Here is a 20,155-nt window from a genome sequence, read left to right on the forward strand (position 1 = left end):
TATCTGAGATTCATTGCTTTGTTTCATAAAAACCAATAGCTTCTGTGGTCTTTTTTTAAATTGTGGTTAAAATATACATGGCATTAATTTACCATTTTAACCATTTTAAAGTGCACAATTGGTGGCATTAAGTACATTCACATTGCTGTGCAACCATCACCACTGTCCATCTTCAGAACCTTTTTATCTTCCCAAACTGAAACTCAGTACTCGTTAAGCACTCACTTCCCATTTCCCCGGCCCCCAGCAACCACAACTGTACTTTCTATGAATGTGACTACTCTAGGTACTGCATGTAGGTGGAATCATTCAGTATTTGTCTTTTGTTTTGTTTTTTGTTTCTAAGACAGGGTCTTACTCTGCCGCCCAGGCTGGAGTGCAGTGGTGCAATCATAGTGTCCTTTTGTGACTGGTTTGTTTCACTTAGTGCAATGTTTTCAAGGTTCATCCATGTTGTTCCATGTGTCAGAACGCCTTCCTTTCTTCGGCTAATATTCTTGCATAGATTTACCTAGTGTTGCTTTTATCCATTCAGCCATTGATGGACACTTGGGTTGCTGGCTATTGTGAATAATGCTGTTTTGAACATGGGTGTACTACATAGTTACTTTTTAAAATTGACACAACAGCGCTGTCTTTTGACATACATATTTTATGGAAAACACAAGGTTTTTCTGGCTGACGCTCAACCTCATAATTTGGAGCTTGGTGCAACACAATAGGAGAGCTATTTGTCGGTATGTATCACTAAGGATTACAATGAGAGTACATACAGTCAGTATTTCAAATTATAAAAAAAAAAATGTAGGCTGGGTGCAGCGCCTCACACCTGTAATCCCAGCACTTTGGGAGGCCAAGGTGGGCGGATTACCTGAGGTCAGGAGTTCAAAACCAAACTGGCCAACATGATGAAACCTTGTCTGTATCTACTAAAAATACAAACATTAGCCAGGCGTGGTGGCACTTGCTTGCAATCGCAGCTACTCAGGAGGCTGAGACAGGAGAATTGCTTGAACCTGGGAGGCAGAGGTTGCAGTGAGCCAAGATTGCACCACTGCACTCCAGCCTGGGCGACAGAGCAAGACTCTTTAAAATTAAATAAATAAATAAATAAATAAATAAAATGCAATGAAAGAGAGAGAACTCTGAACTTCTAAAGAACTTTTCACCCAGTCTTGATCTATCTGATAGAAAGGCTTGTCACAGAACGTTAGAGTTCAGAGGCAGCCAATTGAATATAATTGACTCCAAATTGTCATGCGCGTCCGTGTGAAGAGACCACCAAATGGGCTTTGTGTGAGCAACATGGCTGTTTATTTCACCTGGGTGCAGGCGGGCTGAGTCCGAAAAGAGAGTTAGCGAAGGGAGATAAGGGTCGGGCTGTTTTATAGGATTTGGGTAGGTAAAGGAAAATTACAGTCAAAGGGGGGTTGTTCTCTGGCGGGCAGGAGTGGGGGTCACAAGGTGCTCAGTGAGGGAGCTTTTTGAGCCAGGATGAGCCAGGAAAAGGAATTTCACTAGATAATATCATCTCTTAAGGCAAGGACCGGCCATTTTCACTTCTTTTGTGGTGGAATGTCATCAGTTAAGGCGAGGCAGGGCGTTTGCACTTCTTTTGTGATTCTTCAGCAACTTCAGGCCATCTGGGAGTATACGTGCAAGTCACAGGGAATGCGATGGCTTGGCTTGGGCTCAGAGGCCTGACACAAATGAAGAAAAACCTTTTGTAAATCATAACTGAAGGCTATAAAAAAATGAGAGTTATATTATTTTTTTGAGACAGGGTCTTACTCTGTTGCCCAGGTTGGAGTGTAGTGGCATGATCTGGGCTCAGTGAAGCCTTGACCTCCTTGGCTCAGGTGATCCTCCCGCCTCAGCCTCCTGAGTAGCTGGGACTACAGGTACCACCACGCCTGTCTATTTTTGTATTTTTTTTTTTAGTAGAGATGGGGTTTCTCCATGTTGCCCAGGCTGGTCTCAAACTCCCGGGCTTAAGCAATCTGCCGTCTCAGCCTCCAAAGTGCTGTGATTACAGGCATGAGCCACTGCTCCTGGCAGGGAATTATTGATAGAATCCCGGGTTCCTCGGTGTGCAGTAAATCTCAAATACAGTCTATTCAACCAAAGATTTTATATATTTCTTAGTGAAGGTGACAAAAAATAAGTGATTAAGACAGCCTATTTTCTATCCCATGAGCTATCCAAAGCTTACAGAGTGGAAAGACAGTGGGGGAAGCCAGGCTCAAAGCAGCTAAGTGGAAAGATTTTGCATGCAGGCTGACCTGGATTTTCATCCTGGCTACTATGTTTTCTACATGTGTGACTTTGGGCAAGGTCCTTAACCTCAGTGTCATCTATAAGGTAATTTAAGGACACTAGTGCCCCGCTCATCTGTGGTTTTGCTTTGCAAGCTTTCAGTTACCTGAGATGAACCGCAGTTTAAAAATATGTGGAAAATTCCAGAAATACATAAGTTTTCAGTTGCAAGCCATTAAATCTCATGCTGTTCCTGCCCCCTCCTCTCTGGAGGTGGATGCTCCCTTTGTCCAGCGGCTCCTCCGCAATGACTACATTCCCCAAGTTGTTCTCCCTTCTGTGTTCAAGGAACCCTTACTTTACTTAATTATGGCCCCAAAGCACTAGAGCAGGGATGCTGGCATACAGTTATAATTGTTCTATTTTATTATTATTGTTGTTAATCTCTACCTGTGACTAATTTATGAATTCAACTTTATCATAGGTAGGTATGTATAGGAAAAAAACATGGTATGTATAAGGTTCAGCACTATCTGTGGTTTCAGGCATCCCCTGCGGGTCTTGGAACATATCCCCTGTGGATAAGGGGGAACTACTGCAAAAGTTTGTGTTTTATAGAGTAGTTGTGAGAACTACATTAATTCATAATGTGTGGTTCATGATACTCATTGATAGACGGTAGTTGCAACAATAAAAAATTATATTATCAAATAACTGATTCAGAATTGACTCTCAAAAACATTAATTTCCTGCTTTCTTTTTACCTAAGTTTACCTACATGTTTGAGTTTGTAAAGGGGAGGTTTTTCTAGACCAATAATTTTCAAATGTTTTTGCTCTCTCATACTTCCTCAAAGGTAACTGAAAAAGTTGAAACATACTTGCATGTGACTTTTCTATATAAGTTGAAAGAATAGCAAATTGTTATTTTCCCATGCACTGTAAATATTAGCAGGTCATCCCTCTTTAAAATGTACCAAATGGAATCTAAATATCATTGCAATTTGACCCCGCATCATCCATTTAAACAAATATACACGTTTTTCTTTAATAGTGAGAAATTGTATCTCATTCAATTTTCTCCTTAAACTCTTATTTCAATCTACATTCCTCAGAGAATTTTATCCTAATGTAGTACACTTTTATGCTTAAGTATCTTTTGTTGATCAATAAAATACTGATTTTTAAATTTTAAAAATTAAGAATATCCTGTGCATCAAATTCTAAGTATGAAATATTTATTCCAGATTGGGTGATCATTGTAATTATTATTTGTACATAACTGATCAAAATAACATAAATATACTACAAATTTCTATGACTATTAAATATAAAAAAGTAAAATTTTAAACAAATATCTCTTAATGAGAAGGAAGAGCTTTTTATACTCCAATAAGTTAATGTATCCACTAATAATTATTATTTCTTCCTAGAACAAGACAGGATTAAGCATCATGACCATCCCTGTTGGGGGATGTTTTTACAGATGCAAGCACTGTGGCACCTGCTGGCATAAATGCACCTGCTGATTGGAATGTTCTTTCCCCAGATCTTCCCTGCTGGTTTCTTCCCAGTCTTCAGGTCTCAGCTCAAATGTGACTTCCTCAATGAGGCCTCCTGGTGATCAGATCTAAAGCACCCTCTACACAATCACTCTTTGGTGCTATACCCATTAATGTACTATCATCACACTTGTCACTACCACACAGATCTTGTTTGGTTACTTTTGTAGTGTTTGTCACTGCCAGAATGTCAGTTCTATGAAGAAAAGGACCTTGTCTGTCTTGCTATTTGCAGACATGAGGAAGGTACCATGATATAAATGTATGTTAATGAATGAATGAATGATATTTGTCTGAGAGAACCATTCATTCTAACCGACATTTATGGAGTAACCACTTTGAAAAGAACCATTCTCTCTTTACTATCAAGTCAAGATACTCAAGGAAGGCAGCGGAAGAGGAAGGTCCATGTGGGCAGAGGAGCCTAGTCTTGAGATGTGATTTAGCTGGTATTTGGGTGGAACCAATAAACCAGCCTCAAAAATAACACAAGGGGCCGGGTGCAGTGGCTCACGCCTGTAATCCCAGCACTTTGGGAGGCTTGAGGCAGTCGGATTACTTCAGGTCAGGAGTTCGAGACTAGCCTGGGCAACATGGTGAAACTCCATCTCTACTAAAAATACAAAAACGAGCCGGGCATGGTGACGGGTGCCTGTAATCCCAGTTATGTGGGAGGCTGAGGCAGGAGAATTGCTTGAGCCTGGGAGGCAGAGGTTGCAGTGAGCTGAGATTGTGCCACTGCATTCCAGCCTGGCTGATAGAGAAAGACTCCGTCGAAAAGAAAAAAAGAAAAAAGAAAGAAAGAAAAAAAAACACACAAAGATGTGCAATTGATGCAGGGCAGGTGAGCCTGGAATTGGACTTAGCCCAGGAGGGTTCTTTGTTTTGCTCAGGAAAGAACTGAAGAGCTACCTGGTAGAAGAAAAGCTCTATTGAGGTGGCAGCTACAGCTCCCCGGGTGCTCCTGCAGAGCAGAGCCACCCTCTAGGCAGTGGGCCAACAGCAATGGCTCAAAGGCAGGTCTGCAGTCATATTTATAACCTACTTTGAATTCATGCAAATTAAGGGGCAGATTATGCAGAAATATCTAGAAAAAGGGTGGTAACTTCCGGGTTGTTTGCTCATTGCCATGGAAAGGGGCAGTAAGCTCTGGGTGTTGCCATGACAATGGTAAACTGATATGGCACACTGGTGGGCGTGTCTTATGGAAAACTATTGCCCCATCCTTGTTTTGACTACCCCTCAATTTGGTCCCAAGTCAGAGCCCTACCTCCAGAGTCAAGTCCCACCTACCTCACAATTATTATGTATCAGGTTTTAAAAAAGTAACACAAGGAAGGCTGGGCGTGGTGGCTCACGCCTGTAATCCCAGCACTTTGGGAGGCTGAGGTGGGCGGATCACTTCAGGTCAGGAGTTTGAGACAAGCCTGACCAACATGGTAAAACCCTGTCTCTCCTAAAAATGAAAAAAAAAAAAAAATTATCTGGGCATGGTGGCAGGCACCTGTAGTTCCAGCTACTTGGGAGGCTGAGGCAGAATTGCTTGAACCCAGGGAGCAGAATTTGCAGTGAGCTGAGTGCCACTGCACTACAGCCTGGGATGCCGGGCAAGATTCTACCTCAAAAAAAAAAAAAAAAGAGTAACAGAGTAACACAAGGAAATGAAACACAGATAACGTGCATCTGGAGAATTTGGAATATTTTCAGCCTGGGATCTTGCTGGTGCTCCGAAACGTGTAAGGAAATGTGTAGGGACAGTTTTCAGCCGGTGTGGGGTGGGGAAATGCCAACATATGGTCCTGCTAAAAAGCCCTGCAATGTGCAGAACAAACCGGTCCAGCTAAGAAAAGTCCCACCCAAAATGCTGAGAGCACCTCTGTGCTCAATCAACAGTTGAGGCAAAAGGATGCTTTGTAAGCACAACACATGTATCAGTGCATTTTAAACTCATTATAAAATCGTTCTGTAAACCAAAAATAAAATTCTAAGCCCCAGAACCATCTGAAAAGACCCCTCCTCTGGGCCAAAGGCATTCCAAATTTAACGTGAAATACTAGTTCAGGCCGGGATGGGAATGGGAGCCAGACATACCTCACTATTCCCGCCTCCGTTTGGAATTTAGGCACAGCTGACCAGCATCGACATCAACACTGGCCTTAAGACAGGTAGAACACACTCTTTCAGTCTGATAAGAAACATTTACAATCTACAATCTATCTGTCTAAAGCCTGCTACCTGGAGGCTTAATCTGCATGATGAATCCTTGGTCTCCACAACCCCTTATCTTAACCCAGATATTCCTTTCTATTGATTCAAATCTTTTCTTTCCTCAGAGGGCTCTGTCGCCCAGACTGGAGTGCAGTGGCACTTTCTCAGCTACTGCAACCTCCGCCTCCTGGGTTCAAGTGATTCTCCAGCCTCAGCCTCCTGAGTAGCTGGGGTTACAGGTGCATGCCACCTCGACCAGCTAATTTTTGTAGTTTCAGTAGAGACGGGTTTCACCATGTTGGCCAGGATGGTCTGGATCTCCTGACCTCGTGATCTGCCCGCCTTGACCTCCCAAGTACTGGGATTACAGGCGTGAGCCACCGCGCCCAGCCCCCTATTGATTCCAAATCTTTAGGTAACAATTCTTTCAACCAAATGTATAAAAAATCAAGTTGTAGCCCAACCACCTTGGGGACACGTTCTCAGGATCTCCTGAGGGCCCTATCACCGGCCATTGGTTACTCATATTTGGCTCAGAATACATTCTTCAAATATTTTACAGAGTTTAACTCTTTTCGTCAACAGTTCCCACTCCCCAGTGTTAATGTTATAAACAATTCAGTAAAATTGGAAAATGTGGTCTATTAAAAATTTGGGGCCGATTGCGCCAGCACTTTGGGAGGCCAATGCGGGTGGATCACCCGAGGTGGGGAGGTCCAGACCAGCCAAACATGGCGAAACCCCGTCTCTACTAACCATGAAAAACAACAACAACAACAACAAAATTAGCCGGTCGTGGTGGTGCGCCTCTAGTCCCAGCTACGCGGGAGGCTGAGGCAGGAGAATTGCGGAGAATTGCTTGACTCCAGGAGGCGGAGACTGCAGTGAGCCGAGATCACGCTACTGCACTCCAGCCTGGGTGAGAGAGCAAGGCTGTCTTAAACAAACAAAAAAAACCTTGGAAAAGCTCAGGCAGTTTTTTTTTTTTTTTGAGACAGTCGTGCGCCGGATCTTGGCTCACTGCAACCTCTGCCTCCCAGGTTCAAGCAATTCTTCTGCCTCAGCCTCCCAAGTAGCCACCACGCCCAGCTAATTTTTGTATTTTTAGTAGAGACGGGGTTTCACCATGTTGTCCAGGCTGGTCTTGAACTGCTAACCTCAGGTGATCCACCCACCTCGGCACCCCAAAGTGCTAGGATTACAGGCTTGAGCTACCGTGTCCGGCGCCCTGGAGGTCTTTAATCAAGTAAAAAAGCTGCATTATATCACTTGCTCAGGTTGCAAGCCTTCAGTGAGAAAGAATAAATGGAAATGGAAATCACTTATTGAAACAGATCTCAAACAGCAGTTTTGTTGATAAGACCGCAGGAAAACGTGGGAATTGTGCTGCTGGCTTAGAGAAGGCGCGGGGGACCAGACTGTTCCCCAGGGGAACAGTCCCTCCCGGCCACCGCACCTGCATCCAGGTTCCCGGGTTTCCGAAAACTCTCAGCTGTTACCCAGGGCTCCGTTCCGACCCACACCCGTGGCTCCTGCGTTTCCCCGTGGCGCACGCTCTCCGGAGCTGGGGCCGCTTGGACCCCGCCTAGCAGGAAGAGGCGGAGCGCGGGACGGCGGCGGGAAAAAGCGCGCGGAAGGGGTGCTGCCACCCACTGCACCACTTCGCCTGCCTCCGTCCTGCCGCGCCACTTCGTCTTCCTCAGTCCCGCCGCTCGCCGCGCCACTTCGCCTGCCTCTGTCCCGCCGCGCCATGCCCGTCGCCGGCTCAGAGCTGCCGCGCCCGCCCTTGCAGCCCGCCTCACAGGAGCGGGACGCCGAGCCACGGCCGCCGCACGGGGAGCTGCAGTACCTGGGGCAGATTGAGCACATCCTCCGCTGCGGCGTCAGGAAGGACGACCGCACGGGCACCGGCACCCTGTCGGTATTCGGCATGCAGGCGCGCTACAGCCTGAGAGGTGACGCCGCGGGCCACTGCGGGACCGGCGGCGGGAAGGAGGGAGGCGCGGCTGGGGAGAGCGCTCGGGAGCTGGCGGGCGCTGCGGAGCCCGTTTAGTCCTAACCTCAATCCCGCGAGGGAGGGGATGCATCGTCCTCCTCGCTTTACAGACGCCGAAACTGAGGCTCCCATTAGAGACGTGACTGGTGCAGGGTCACACACACAGGAGCGACAGCCGGGAGGTGAGCCGGATCCTAGCGGCTCCACGGCCGGGGCTCGCAGTCACCCCAGTGATGCCGTGGCCCCTAAGGCGGGCATGATCGGGCGCGTTTGCCCGGTGCTAGAGGGAGAGCTGCCCGGGCTTGATCCCGCGCTGGTCTAAAAGTCCTGGCTTTTGCCCCTCCTCCTTCCTCCCCTGTCGACCATTCCGCTCTGCAGAGTTTTCAAAAACTGGAGCGAAAATGATGTGGGCGGGGCCCAGGCGGCGGGAAGAGGAGAGGTGAGGCTGGCGCGGGAACTTGGTTTCCTGGCACGCTCCCATCCAATCCGTACGAACCAGCTTTCCTCTTAAACCTTGAAAAGAGAAATTCGGGAGTCCGAGTATAAGTTCTTATTCGTCCTTTCCTCTTTTCCTTTCAGACAGGATCACCCCAGGCAAAAAATGCCTCGCGGGTTATTGGCGTCAGGCTTTCAGGGGACAGTGGGGCGGGGTGGGCACAGGACGTTAGGCAACCGATGGCCTTCCCTGATGTCACATAGTCCTGTCATCCTGGATCCTGCGCCTGCTGCGTGGGGGCGAGGAGACTCCAAGGTGCGTAAGCCAGGGGCTGACCTTGACCTCTCAGATAAATGGAGCGCAGCCTTGACACAGGGGTGGAGGTGGTTTGAAGTGGGGAAACCCATTCTTGGTGAAGCAGATTCACCGTGGTTAGGTAGGGGGAAAGCCCTCTAGCCCACGGAACCATCTAGAGACTGGAATACACACCAGCTGCTATGGCCGATCCGCGTGGGGCAGCTTGGGGAGTTTTGTCTAAGCAGAGGGATCCACTTTTCTGCAGCTTCAAGCCCAGGGGCCTTTAATAAGCCATAGACCTCACTTTTAATCCACCTTTCTGCTTAGACATTGAGCAAGTTACTTCTCTTTTCCTTTTTTTTGGGGGGTGGAGTCTCACTCTGTCACCCAGGCTGGAGTGCAGTGGCGCAATCTCGGCTCACTGCAAGCTCCGCCTCCCGGGTTTACGCCATTCTCCTGCCTCAACCTCCCGAGTAGCTGGGACTACAGGCGCCCGCCACCACGCCCGGCTAAATTTTCTGTATTTTTAGTAGAGACGCGGTTTCACCGTGTTAGCCAGGATGGTCTGGATCTCCTGACCTCGTGATCCGCCCGTCTCGGCCTCCCAAAGTGCTGGGATTACAGGCGTGAGCCACCGCGCCCGGCCTCAAGTTACTTCTCATACAGCTTCCCTATATGTTAAAAATGGAGGAAATAATGCTCGGTAGGCAATTCTGATAAAATCAGGTGCTTGCAAAAATCTCTCTCTGTTGTCTGAATATCAGCTATACCACAAGAGAGTGTGGGATGAATGAGTACTGCATTTAACGACAAGTTTTTATACTTTTATTTCTCTGTGGCTCGACACTTCTGATGCCTCCCTTTTTGTCCCTGGGACACATGCTTGGTGGTGTCTTCACACCTTTGTGACAGGATGAGCACTAGTGGGCAGTGGATGGTAGCTCCTCCCTTTTTCCACATGGTCATCCCTGCCCTCGCCACCATCTCACTGTGGAATTCCTGTGTCCAGTGGTCACCGCGGCACAGAAGGGCTGTCTCAGCCTGAATTGGGTTACTGATGTGCCTTGCAGCCTGGGAGCTCCACCCTGATCTCTGGCCCACTTTGCAGGAGTCTAGGCTTTCTGGATGCTCCAGGGCCTCATGTCCCAGGGCAGTTTTCTTCCCTGAAGAAAGTTGGATGGCATGATCTGTCTTCTTCAAGATCTCTTGAAACTGTGTGGCAAATTGTTTTTCAGATGAATTTCCTCTGCTGACAACCAAACGTGTGTTCTGGAAGGGTGTTTTGGAGGAGTTGCTGTGGTTTATCAAGGTAAAGAAGTCGCTGCTATTAGAAGTCATTAGTCTGTTTTCAACACAGCAGCCAGTGAGATCCTTTCAAAAGTCAAAGCGGCCAGGTGTGGTGGCTCTCGCCTGTAATCCCAGCACTTTGGGAGGCTGGGGCAGATCGCCTGAGGTTAGGAATTTGAGACCAGCCTGGCCAATATGGCGAAACCCCCATCTCTACTAGTAACACAAAAAGTTAGCCAGGTGTGGTGGTACACGCCTGTAATCCCAGCTACTCAGGAGGCTGGGGCATGAGAATTGCTTGAACCCAGGAGGTGGAGATTGTAGTGAGCTGAGATCGTGGCACTGCACTCCAGCCCGGGCGACAGAGGGAGAACCCGTCTCAAAAACAAAAAAAGACAACACAAAAGGTCAAAGCATATCATTCCTCACCCTCAAGCCCTTAGTGGCTCCATTTCACTCAGTAAGAGCCACGGTCCTTATGGGGTCCCTTTTTCAGCTCTGGCCTTAGCTGCTGCTCTCTGTACCAGCCCTGCTGTTCTTGTGAGTTTTTGAGCACACTGGACATCCCCACTCCCTGGAACCTTCTTCCCCCACACTTGGCTCCTTCCTTTGAGTCTCTACTCAGGCAAGCCTTCCTAGACCTGATTTAAAACTGTGACTCTTCCCCCAACCTCCTTGGTTTTTCTCCATAGACAAACGTCGCCATCTGATGTATGTCAGCCTTTCCCCTCCCCTGTTAGAAGGGGGACAGCAGACAGTAAATAAATAAGTGAAATGTGCTGTAAGCTTTATGAGGGCAGAGGATTTGTTTCTCGTGTTCACTGTTGTATCCCTAGGGCCTCAAACAGCCTGCCACATAGCAGGAGTCCATATATATTGATCACTAGATATAGATACCATCTGTGTTCCCATGTTCATATAAACTAGAAGAGTCTCTTCAGTAACAAGGTGAACCCCTTCCAGAGGGCTGAGTAGGTAACCTCAGGCCGGGGCCAGAGTGCTATGAAGACAGGCAGCAGCCCAGCCCAAGCCCCTCTGTGTTCTGTGTCCTGGTCTGGAACCAGCAATGTTCTGACCAGTGCTTTTTGGAAGGTAGCTGGAGCCTGGGCTCAGGTCTGGACCATGCTAGAAGCTGGGATCCCTTCTATAGAGCACTTGGTGTGGCTTGTATGGTCCTGGGGCAAGCCAGACCCAAGCCCTCTTATCCCATTTTAGAAAGGGCTTACATTTGGATCCAGCCCTAGTCTGCCTTAGCTCTGTATTCTTGGGGTATTTTGTTCTGTATTGGCCTATCTCGATCGACAATGAGCCTTGGATTTGAAACATATCATCAGAAACCTCAGAAGATGACATTCTTAAACTGGCTAGAGCCTGGTCTGAATGGATGAAAAGGAGAGACTTTTGAAGCAATATGTAAAAGACTGAGAAATGATTTGTTGGGAATGAAGAAAATTGGGACAAACTCAACAATAGAAAGGGAGGAAGCAAAATACTCAGGAATAAAATGCATTCCCCTGTTTCAACTTAATGCTTGAATTCACGATTCTTAGAAGCCCTTGCCAGGAACGTCAGACTCACCTCTGACAGAGTTACTCCATTGACGACTCGATCAAATACAGGAGTTGATGCCCCTGTACTGTAAAATACTGATTCGTCTGATGATTAGGAATATCCTGCCAGGTAGAAGATACACTGAACAGATCGCATGTAGGCATTAAATTCGTTTTGGGGTCTCCCATGTAGACAACACATTTGATTAGGAAACATAAAACTGTCAGATCGGTGGATATCACTTAGAGGTGTTTAGTCTAGAAAGCTTAGTTGGGGGGAATGGAAGAAAAGAGCTGAGAGGCTGGTTCCAAAGAAGGAATCAGACTGTCCTAAAGCCCTCAGGAATCTGGGCTGGGACCAGCCTGCTTAAAGTTAGGATGGGCAGCTGGGCACGGTGGCTCACACCTGTAATCTCAGCACTTTGGGAGGCCAAGGTGGGTGGATCACCTGAGGTTGGGAGTTTGAGACCAACATGGAGAAACCCCATCTCTACTAAAAATACAAAATTAGCCGGGCGTGTTGGCGCATGCCTGTAATCCCAGCTACTCGGGAGGCCGAGGCAGGGGAATCACTGGAACCCAGGAGGTAGAGGTTGCTGTGAGCCGAGATCACACCATTGCACTCCAGCCTGGGCGACAAGAGTGAAACTCTCAAAAAAAAAAAAAAAAAGGATGGGTTCCATATAGGTGATGTCAAGTGCCCACCTCCCAGCAAGTCAGCAGGGGCCAGAGGCCCTTGTAGGTGGTGTCTTGGCGGGATCATCTGAGATGGCTCAGATTTACTTGGATGCCTGCTCTGCCCTCCCCATGTCTTCCAGGGATCCACAAATGCTAAAGAGCTGTCTTCCAAAGGAGTGAAAATCTGGGATGCCAATGGATCCCGAGACTTTTTGGACAGCCTGGGGTTCTCCACCAGAGAAGAAGGGGACTTGGGTCCAGTTTATGGCTTCCAGTGGAGGCATTTTGGGGCAGAATACAGAGATATGGAATCAGGTGAGTAGACGGAACAATGCCTTCCATTTCCTGAGTGCCCTTCCTGGCACGTGTTTGCTCTGTTGTTTTAGATAAGGTCAGGGGGATGAGTCAGTGTCCCAGGAGCTGATGTATAGCTTTGACCTTGTGAGGGGTGGTGCCAGTGAAGCCACAATTAAGCCTCATGAAGGCCATTTCACACTCTTGATGATTAGTACTTACTGGGCACTTGGCACTTTCTATATCTGTGTCATCGGCAGATAGCCGCATGGTTGGTGTTTGTGTTGGGGAATGGGAAGTTCATCTGTGGGACGAGGGACAAAATGCCCCCATTGCTTTGTGGTGGCTTTAATTGCCCTTTCAAGGCTCAGCCACAGCGTGCTGTAGGTGGCGCAGCTGTGAAGCACAGTGCCAGGGTCATCCTCTGCTGCCAGCTCTGCAGATGTGGAGAAAGAATGAAACATCTCCTACACTTCCACTTTACTGTCACTGTTGGTGTCACCTCTTGCTGGATGTCACAGAGCCCAGCCCCTCCCACCTGTCCCTAGGAAAAGCAGATGCCACCTTGGGATGTGGGGGTTGTGTGTGTAATTTACTAGCTGGGCAGAGACCGGCAACCTGGAGATCATGTGTCTCATCTAAGGGGACAGTCACATCTCACCTCCAGCCACCTGGAGGAATTTGGGCCTGGTGGTGTCAGAATTCTTCAATAAAAGCCTAAAGTCTACATTTTATGTGCGATCATGAGATCTTTTAAATGTTAGTAGTTTCAGGAAGTTTCAAAATGCTGTGTGGACCTAGAATCGGCAGGTTCCTAAAGGCAGGAAGTGGAATGGTGGTTGCCAGGGACTGGGGACACGGAGGAGTGCGGAGTTCACGTTTCATGGGCACAGAGCTTTTATTAGGGACGATGAAACAGTTCGGGAGATGGATAGTGGTGATGGTTGCACATCGGGCATGCGCTGAATGCCTCTGAATGGCACACATAAAAATGGTAAGTTTAATGTTACGTGTACTTTATCACCATGAAAGAAGTTGCTGTGTGGGCCAGGTTATTTGTGCAGGTAAGTGTTCTTCAGGTCGCTGCCTGCACCTCAGTGGTAGGGTGTCCTTAGGATGTGAGGCTACTCCCCTGGCTTCATGATGCTTTAAATCCTGCCTAGTGTTCAGTTATTTCTTGGCACTGAAGAGGCCTAATTACGGTTTTAGTTTACAGTTGTGTGAGTGCTTAGCTGTTGGATTTTAGTAGGGAAGTTTGTCCCTTCTTGTTTTTGATTTTGTGTTACAGACTCACAGGAAATTTTTTTTTTTTTTTTTTTGAGACGGAGTCTCGCTCTGCTGCCCAGGCTGGAGTGCAGTGGCCGGATCTCAGCTCACTGCAAGCTTCGCCTCCTGGGTTTACGCCATTCTCCTGCCTCAGCCTCCCAAGTAGCTGGGACTACAGGCGCCCACCACGTCGCCCGGCTAGTTTTTTGTATTTTTTAGTAGAGACGGGGTTTCACCGTGTTAGCCAGGATGGTCTCGATCTCCTGACCTCGTGATCCGCCCATCTCGGCCGCCCAAAGTGCTGGGATTACAGGCTTGAGCCACCGCGCCCGGCCTGGAAATTTTTTTTTTAAAAAATGCACAGGAAGTTTCCCTGGATGTACCCAGTTTCCTCCAGTGATAATATCTTGGGTAACATCCTATATACATTCACATTGGTGCATTCTTCAGAGTTTTCAGATTTTGCTAGTTTTACGTGCACTTGTATATGTGTGTATTTGCAATTTTAGCACGTGTAGATTGTTGTAACCACTACAAACAAGTTACAGAACTACACCACCACAGTTTTATCTTTTTAAAATCTTTGATGTTACCTTTTTCAGAACTGTGACCATGACAGGACTTTCCTCCCAAAATTTTGAGAACTACAGAACCAGAATATAGTCTGACACTAATAGGCAGAAATTTAATCAGAGGAGATTATGAAGCTCTGCACTTCAGTTAACAAATCACTTCTCAGATTCCAGTTCCATTTCAGAAGGAAGGAAGGGGATTAAAATCCAGAAACCAGAAATGGGAGCAAAGTACAAGGTGGTGTAATCATTATAGAGGTTTCCTGATGTTTCCAAGTCAGTCATGTGTTGAGCTGCTAAACTTAAACTCTAAAGTAATTTTAGGTGGAAGTGTTGGAAGCGTGCTGCTGAGGTAATAGAAAGGAATCCATGGTCTTCTGTTAGTTGGAAAGTACATGGAACGCTCTATTCCACATAAGATACAATACTTTCTGTGAGACAAGGTGAACTAGATTTGTCAGTGAAATTGTGACAAGAATCGTTGATGGGTTTAGAGCCTCAGTTCGTGGGGAGCACTGGAAGAAATTAAGATTGTTGAGATTAGAAAGGGTTAGCTATGAGGGGAACAGGAGGAGGTGACTCCATGACAGCCCAAATATTCAAAGGACTGTGTAAAAGAGGAAATAGACTTTGTTAGGGCTCCAGAGGACAGAGCCAGGAGTCAGATGGGGCCTTGAACTCAACCCACTGAGATCTGCAAACTCTGTGGAATGCACCAGGTATCTTGTAGCCATGGGTCAAGGGGGGAACCTGGATGAGAGGCTGTAATAGATGACCTCTAAGGCCATCTCATGACACGTGTGATTAATGTGTGTACCTGTCCTCTCTTTTTGACAATTCTACAGATTATTCAGGACAGGGAGTTGACCAACTGCAAAGAGTGATTGACACCATCAAAACCAACCCTGACGACAGAAGAATCATCATGTGTGCTTGGAATCCAAGAGGTTGAAAGAACCCCATCATCTTCATTTATACTAACCATACTCTTAGAGGGAAGCAATGTGGTTTTGTGCAGAGGCACCTGAGGGAGGCAGGACCCTGGGAACTTCCCCCAGCCACATGGTTGGTTGTGTGACCTTGGGCAAGTCACATTTTGCTCCACTTTCACCTTCAGATCATGAGGTTGGGCCCAGATAATTTTTTTCTTTTTTTTTTTTTCCTGAGACAGAGTTTCGCTCTGTTGTCCAGGCTGGAATGCCATGGTGTGATCTTGGTTCACTGCAACCTCTGCCTCCCGGGTTCAAATGATTCTCCTGGCTCTGCCTCCCAAGTAGCTGGGATTACAGGCATGCATCACCACGCCCAGCTAATTTTGTATTTTTAGGAGAGATGGGGTTTCACCATGTTGGTCAGGCTGGTCTCGAACTCCTGACCTCAGATGATCTGCCTGCCTTGGCCTCCCAACCAGATGATCTTCATTTGTGTATTTATACTCGTTCTTACTCTGAAAAGGGCTTTAAATTGCCTAGAAACTACATGTAAGATATTAACATTTTAAATGGAAGCCGATGAAGTTCTAGGTCGCTGCCACCTCACTAACATTTTTAACAATTATACTGTAAAATTCAACTCTGCCAGGGTGTGGAGCCAGGTGTGGTGGCTCAAACTTGTAATTCCAACAACTCCAGAGGCCAAGGCAAGAGGATGAGTTGAACCCAGGAATTTGAGGCTGTAGTGAGTCATGATCACGCCACTGCACTCCAGCCTGGGCAAGAGTGAGACCCGGAATATTTAAAAACAAGAACAACAACAAACTCTGTCAGGATATCATAAGTACTTAGGATGGAATATTTGCATCTGTAATAAAGACTTTTTTTTTTTTCTTTTGAGACACAGTCTCACTCTGTTGCCTAGGTTGGAGTGCAGTGGTGTGATCTCAGCTCACAGCAACCTCCATCTCCCAGGTTCAAGTGAGTTCCCTTCCTCAGCCCCCGGGTAGCTGGGACCACAGGCACGTGAATTTTTGTATTTTTAGTAGAGACGGGGTTTCACTATGTTGTCCAGGCTGGTCTTGAACTCAAGTTGGCCTCAAGTGATCTGCCCGCCTTGGTGTCCCAGTGTTGGGATTACACGCATGAGCCACTGTGCCTGGCCATGTAATAGAGACTTTTAATACAGGAGGGTGTACCAGAAGCACCAGTTCCCTGTGGCAAACAGAATTATTCCTGCTGTATTTGTAATTTGGTGCCACGAAGGTAGCAGACATCCCTTCAGCTCTGATGGAAGAGCATTGCTTCAGCGGACATCTGCAGAAAGCTTGCGCCAGTGGATAGTCTCCCTCAGTTCCGTGCCATCGCTGCAGGGGCTGTGGGTTATGGACATCGCTGCAGCCCAGTGGCTCTCTCTCCTGGTCTCCACCATGAGTTGGCTTTTGTTTTTCTCCTGTTTTACTTGGCCTTTACCTGTGGTCTTTCAAACCACTACCCTCCTTATCTTCCTCTGTGCTGGTTCCTCAGATCTTCCTCTGATGGCACTACCTCCATGCCATGCCCTCTGCCAGTTCTATGTGGTGAACAGTGAGCTGTCCTGCCAGCTGTACCAGAGATCGGGAGACATGGGCCTAGGCGTGCCTTTCAACATCGCCAGCTACGCCCTGCTCACGTACATGATTGCGCACATCACAGGCCTGAAGGTGGGCTGTCTCGGGAGGGGCGACTTGCGAGCCTAACACACTGAGCTCTTCAGTTCTTTAATACGGGAAGACGAACTGCAGAGAGTTTAGTCTCTGATGAGTTTTTAAATTTGATAGTGTAAGTAAGACGTGAACGGGCCTTTACTTTGAAACCTTCCTTTTCTGGAAGGTTTTCTGGCCCTGTGGTATGTGCACTAACAGATCTGTACAGGTTGTTTGTGATACAGCTTCTGTGAATTTTCTCAAAAGCTATGCTGAGGTTGGGTGTGGTGGCTCATGCCTGTAATCCCAGCACTTTGGGAGACTGAGGCAGGAGCAATTGCTTGAGGTCTGGAGTTCAATACCAGCCTGGGCAACATAACAAGATCCTGTCGCCACAAAAAAATGGAAAAGCTACACTAAAGTATTTTTTTTTTTAAAGCTTTGAGGTGTCTGCATACTCTAATGTTTTTAAATGATGTTTTAAAGGAATTGAAACTAACATACTGTTCTGCTTTCTCCCCCGGGTTTACAGCCAGGTGACTTTGTACACACTTTGGGAGATGCACATATTTACCTCAATCACATTGAGCCACTGAAAATTCAGGTGAGAATTAGATGTTACATTTTGGGTTTGGTACCTTCTCTTGATAAAAGGTTGATTGTGGAACAGTCATCTGCTCAATGCTGTGTCCAAGATAAAGATGACTGCTCCGAATGCGGGGCTTCAGTTTAGGGAGAAGTGGTGGGCAGGTGGGCAGGACAAGGCAGGCATCTGCCTCAGCAACCATGGGCACTTAACATGTCAGGTGCTGTGAGGTACTAAGCACCAGTACCAGAGAGGGAAGAGCCACATTCAGGCCAGGGGATTGTCCAAAAGGGGGCATTTAAACTCATTTTAACTTGAAGGAGAATTGAAGTGCAAATGTTTTTCCCTTTTTTTTAAATTTTTTTTGAGATGGAGTCTTTCTCTGTCAGCCAGGCTGGAGTGTGCAGTGGTGCGATTTTGGCTCACTGCAACCTCCGCCTCCCGGGTTCAAGCAATTCTCCTGCCTCAGCCTCCCAAGTAGCTGGGATTACAGGTGCGTGCCACCACACCCAGTTAATTTTTGTATTATTAGTAGAGATGGGGTTTCGTCATGTTGGCCAGGCTGTTCTCAAACTCCTGACTTCAGGGGATCCGCCTGCCTCAGCCTCTGAAAGTTCTGGAATTACAGGCATAAGCCACCGCCCTGGCCATAAATATTTTTCATTAATTTTACATTAAGTATAATATTTAGGTCCAAACTTCAAAAGTCTTGAAATCCCTAAGTTATAGCAGCCAACAATTGATTTGAAATGGCAATAAAAATATAAATTCATCTGCTTCATGAGCCTTAAGGAAAAAAACTCAGAACCGGAGACTTTTTAGCCCCTTGCAGGTTAGATTCAGTTTTTAAAAGTTCCTCCTTTGTCCGGGCGCAGTGGCTCAAGCCTGTAATCCCAGCACTTTGGGAGGCCAAGACGGGCGGATCACAAGGTCAGGAGATCAAGACCATCCTGGCGAACACGGTGAAACCCCGTCTCTACTAAAAAATACAAAAAACTAGCCGGGCGAGGTGGCGGGCGTCTGTAGTCCCAGCTACTCGGGAGGCTGAGGCGGGAGAATGGCGTAAACCCGGGAGGTGGAGCTTGCAGTGAGCTGAGATCCGGCCACTGTACTTCAGCCTGGGAGACAGAGCGAGACTCCGTCTCAAAAAAAAAAAAAAAAAGTTCCTCCTTTGAGGGAGTTTGACTGCTCTTGAGTGGAGGGTGACTTTAGGCTTATTCTCTCTGGCTTTCTGCTCCAGTCATTTTTAGACATAGTAAGAGGTTGTAACCTGTCTTCACATCCTAATTGCCACTGTCTGTTCATCCCAGGAATCCTGGCTTTCATCCCTTTCTGTTCACTGTCCATGCATGTTATCTTTCCTTCTCTCTGCCAGGGACAGATGGGTTAGGGATTGTGGAATTCAAGTAAACTTAGAGCTACTATGAGTTACAGATTGACTGTGTTTCTGTCTTTAATAAATTTGCCAAGAGTGATCAAAAGAACTTACCCCTGATGAGGCACCAGGCTCCTGACACTGTGTAATGTCACAAAATACCCTTCACTCTTGATCTGTGCAAGAAAACAGATGGTTGCGCTCCAATCATGTTACATAACCTACGGCAAGGTATCGACAGGATCATACTCCTGTAAAATAAAACTTTGTTGATCACATCCTGTGTGCTTGTTTCATGGACATGAGGAGCAATTACAACAGGTTGTACAATTATGGCAAAATAATGGTCTTACTTTGTTTTTAGCTTCAGCGAGAACCCAGACCTTTCCCAAAGCTCAAGATTCTTCGAAAAGTTGAGAAAATTGATGACTTCAAAGCTGAAGACTTTCAGATTGAAGGGTACAATCCGCATCCAACTATTAAAATGGAAATGGCTGTTTAGGGTGCCTTCAAAGGAGCTTGAAGGATATTGTCAGTCTTTAGGGGTTGGGCTGGATGCAGAGGTAAAAGTTATTTTTGCTCTAAAAGAAAAAGGAACTAGGTCAAAAATCTGTCCGTGGCCTATCAGTTATTAATTTTTAAGGATGTTGCCACTGGCAAATATAACTGTGCCAGTTCTCTCCATAATAAAAGGCTTTGAGTTAACTCACTGAGGGTATCTGAAAACGCTGAGATTATGAACAAAGGAGAATGAAATGTATGTGCTCTTAGCAAAAACATGTGCGTGCATTTCAATCCCACGTCCTTATAAAGAAGGTTGGTGAATGTTAAGAATTTCACAAGCTTCCCTCAAATCTGAGGGAGCTGAGTAGCACCATCAATCATGATGTAGAGTGTGGTTATGAGTATTTCAAGTTACAGTCGTTTTATATGTTGCTATAATAAAGAAGTGTTCTGCATTTGTCCACGCTTTGTTCATTCTGTAGTGCCACTTACCTGCTCAGCTCCTTCCTAAAATACATTTAAAGAACTCTCCTAAGTAAACATGTGCTGTATTCTGGTTTGGATGCTACTTAAAAGAGTAGATTTTAGAAATAGTGACTATATTTTGTCCTATTTTTCTCATTTTAACTGCATCTTATCCTCAAAATATGACCATTTAGGATAGAGTTTTTT

General features: G+C 46.6%; 1 protein-coding gene across 1 annotated transcript; it reads left to right on the forward strand.

The window, feature by feature from the left end:
* Positions 1-7,618: 7,618 nt before the first annotated feature.
* TYMS (thymidylate synthetase) lies at positions 7,619-19,943 on the forward strand. Its single transcript, XM_023228432.2, has 7 exons — positions 7,619-7,980; positions 9,990-10,063; positions 12,410-12,584; positions 15,247-15,348; positions 16,861-17,036; positions 17,551-17,622; positions 19,344-19,943. Exons 1-7 carry the CDS (start codon positions 7,776-7,778, stop codon positions 19,479-19,481), a joined length of 942 nt encoding a protein of 313 aa, XP_023084200.1. The 5' UTR covers positions 7,619-7,775; the 3' UTR covers positions 19,482-19,943.
* The last annotated feature ends 212 nt before the right edge of the window (positions 19,944-20,155 follow it).

The sequence above is a fragment of the Piliocolobus tephrosceles genome, chromosome 18, assembly GCF_002776525.5.
Source record: "Piliocolobus tephrosceles isolate RC106 chromosome 18, ASM277652v3, whole genome shotgun sequence".
Classification (NCBI taxonomy): domain Eukaryota; kingdom Metazoa; phylum Chordata; class Mammalia; order Primates; family Cercopithecidae; genus Piliocolobus; species Piliocolobus tephrosceles.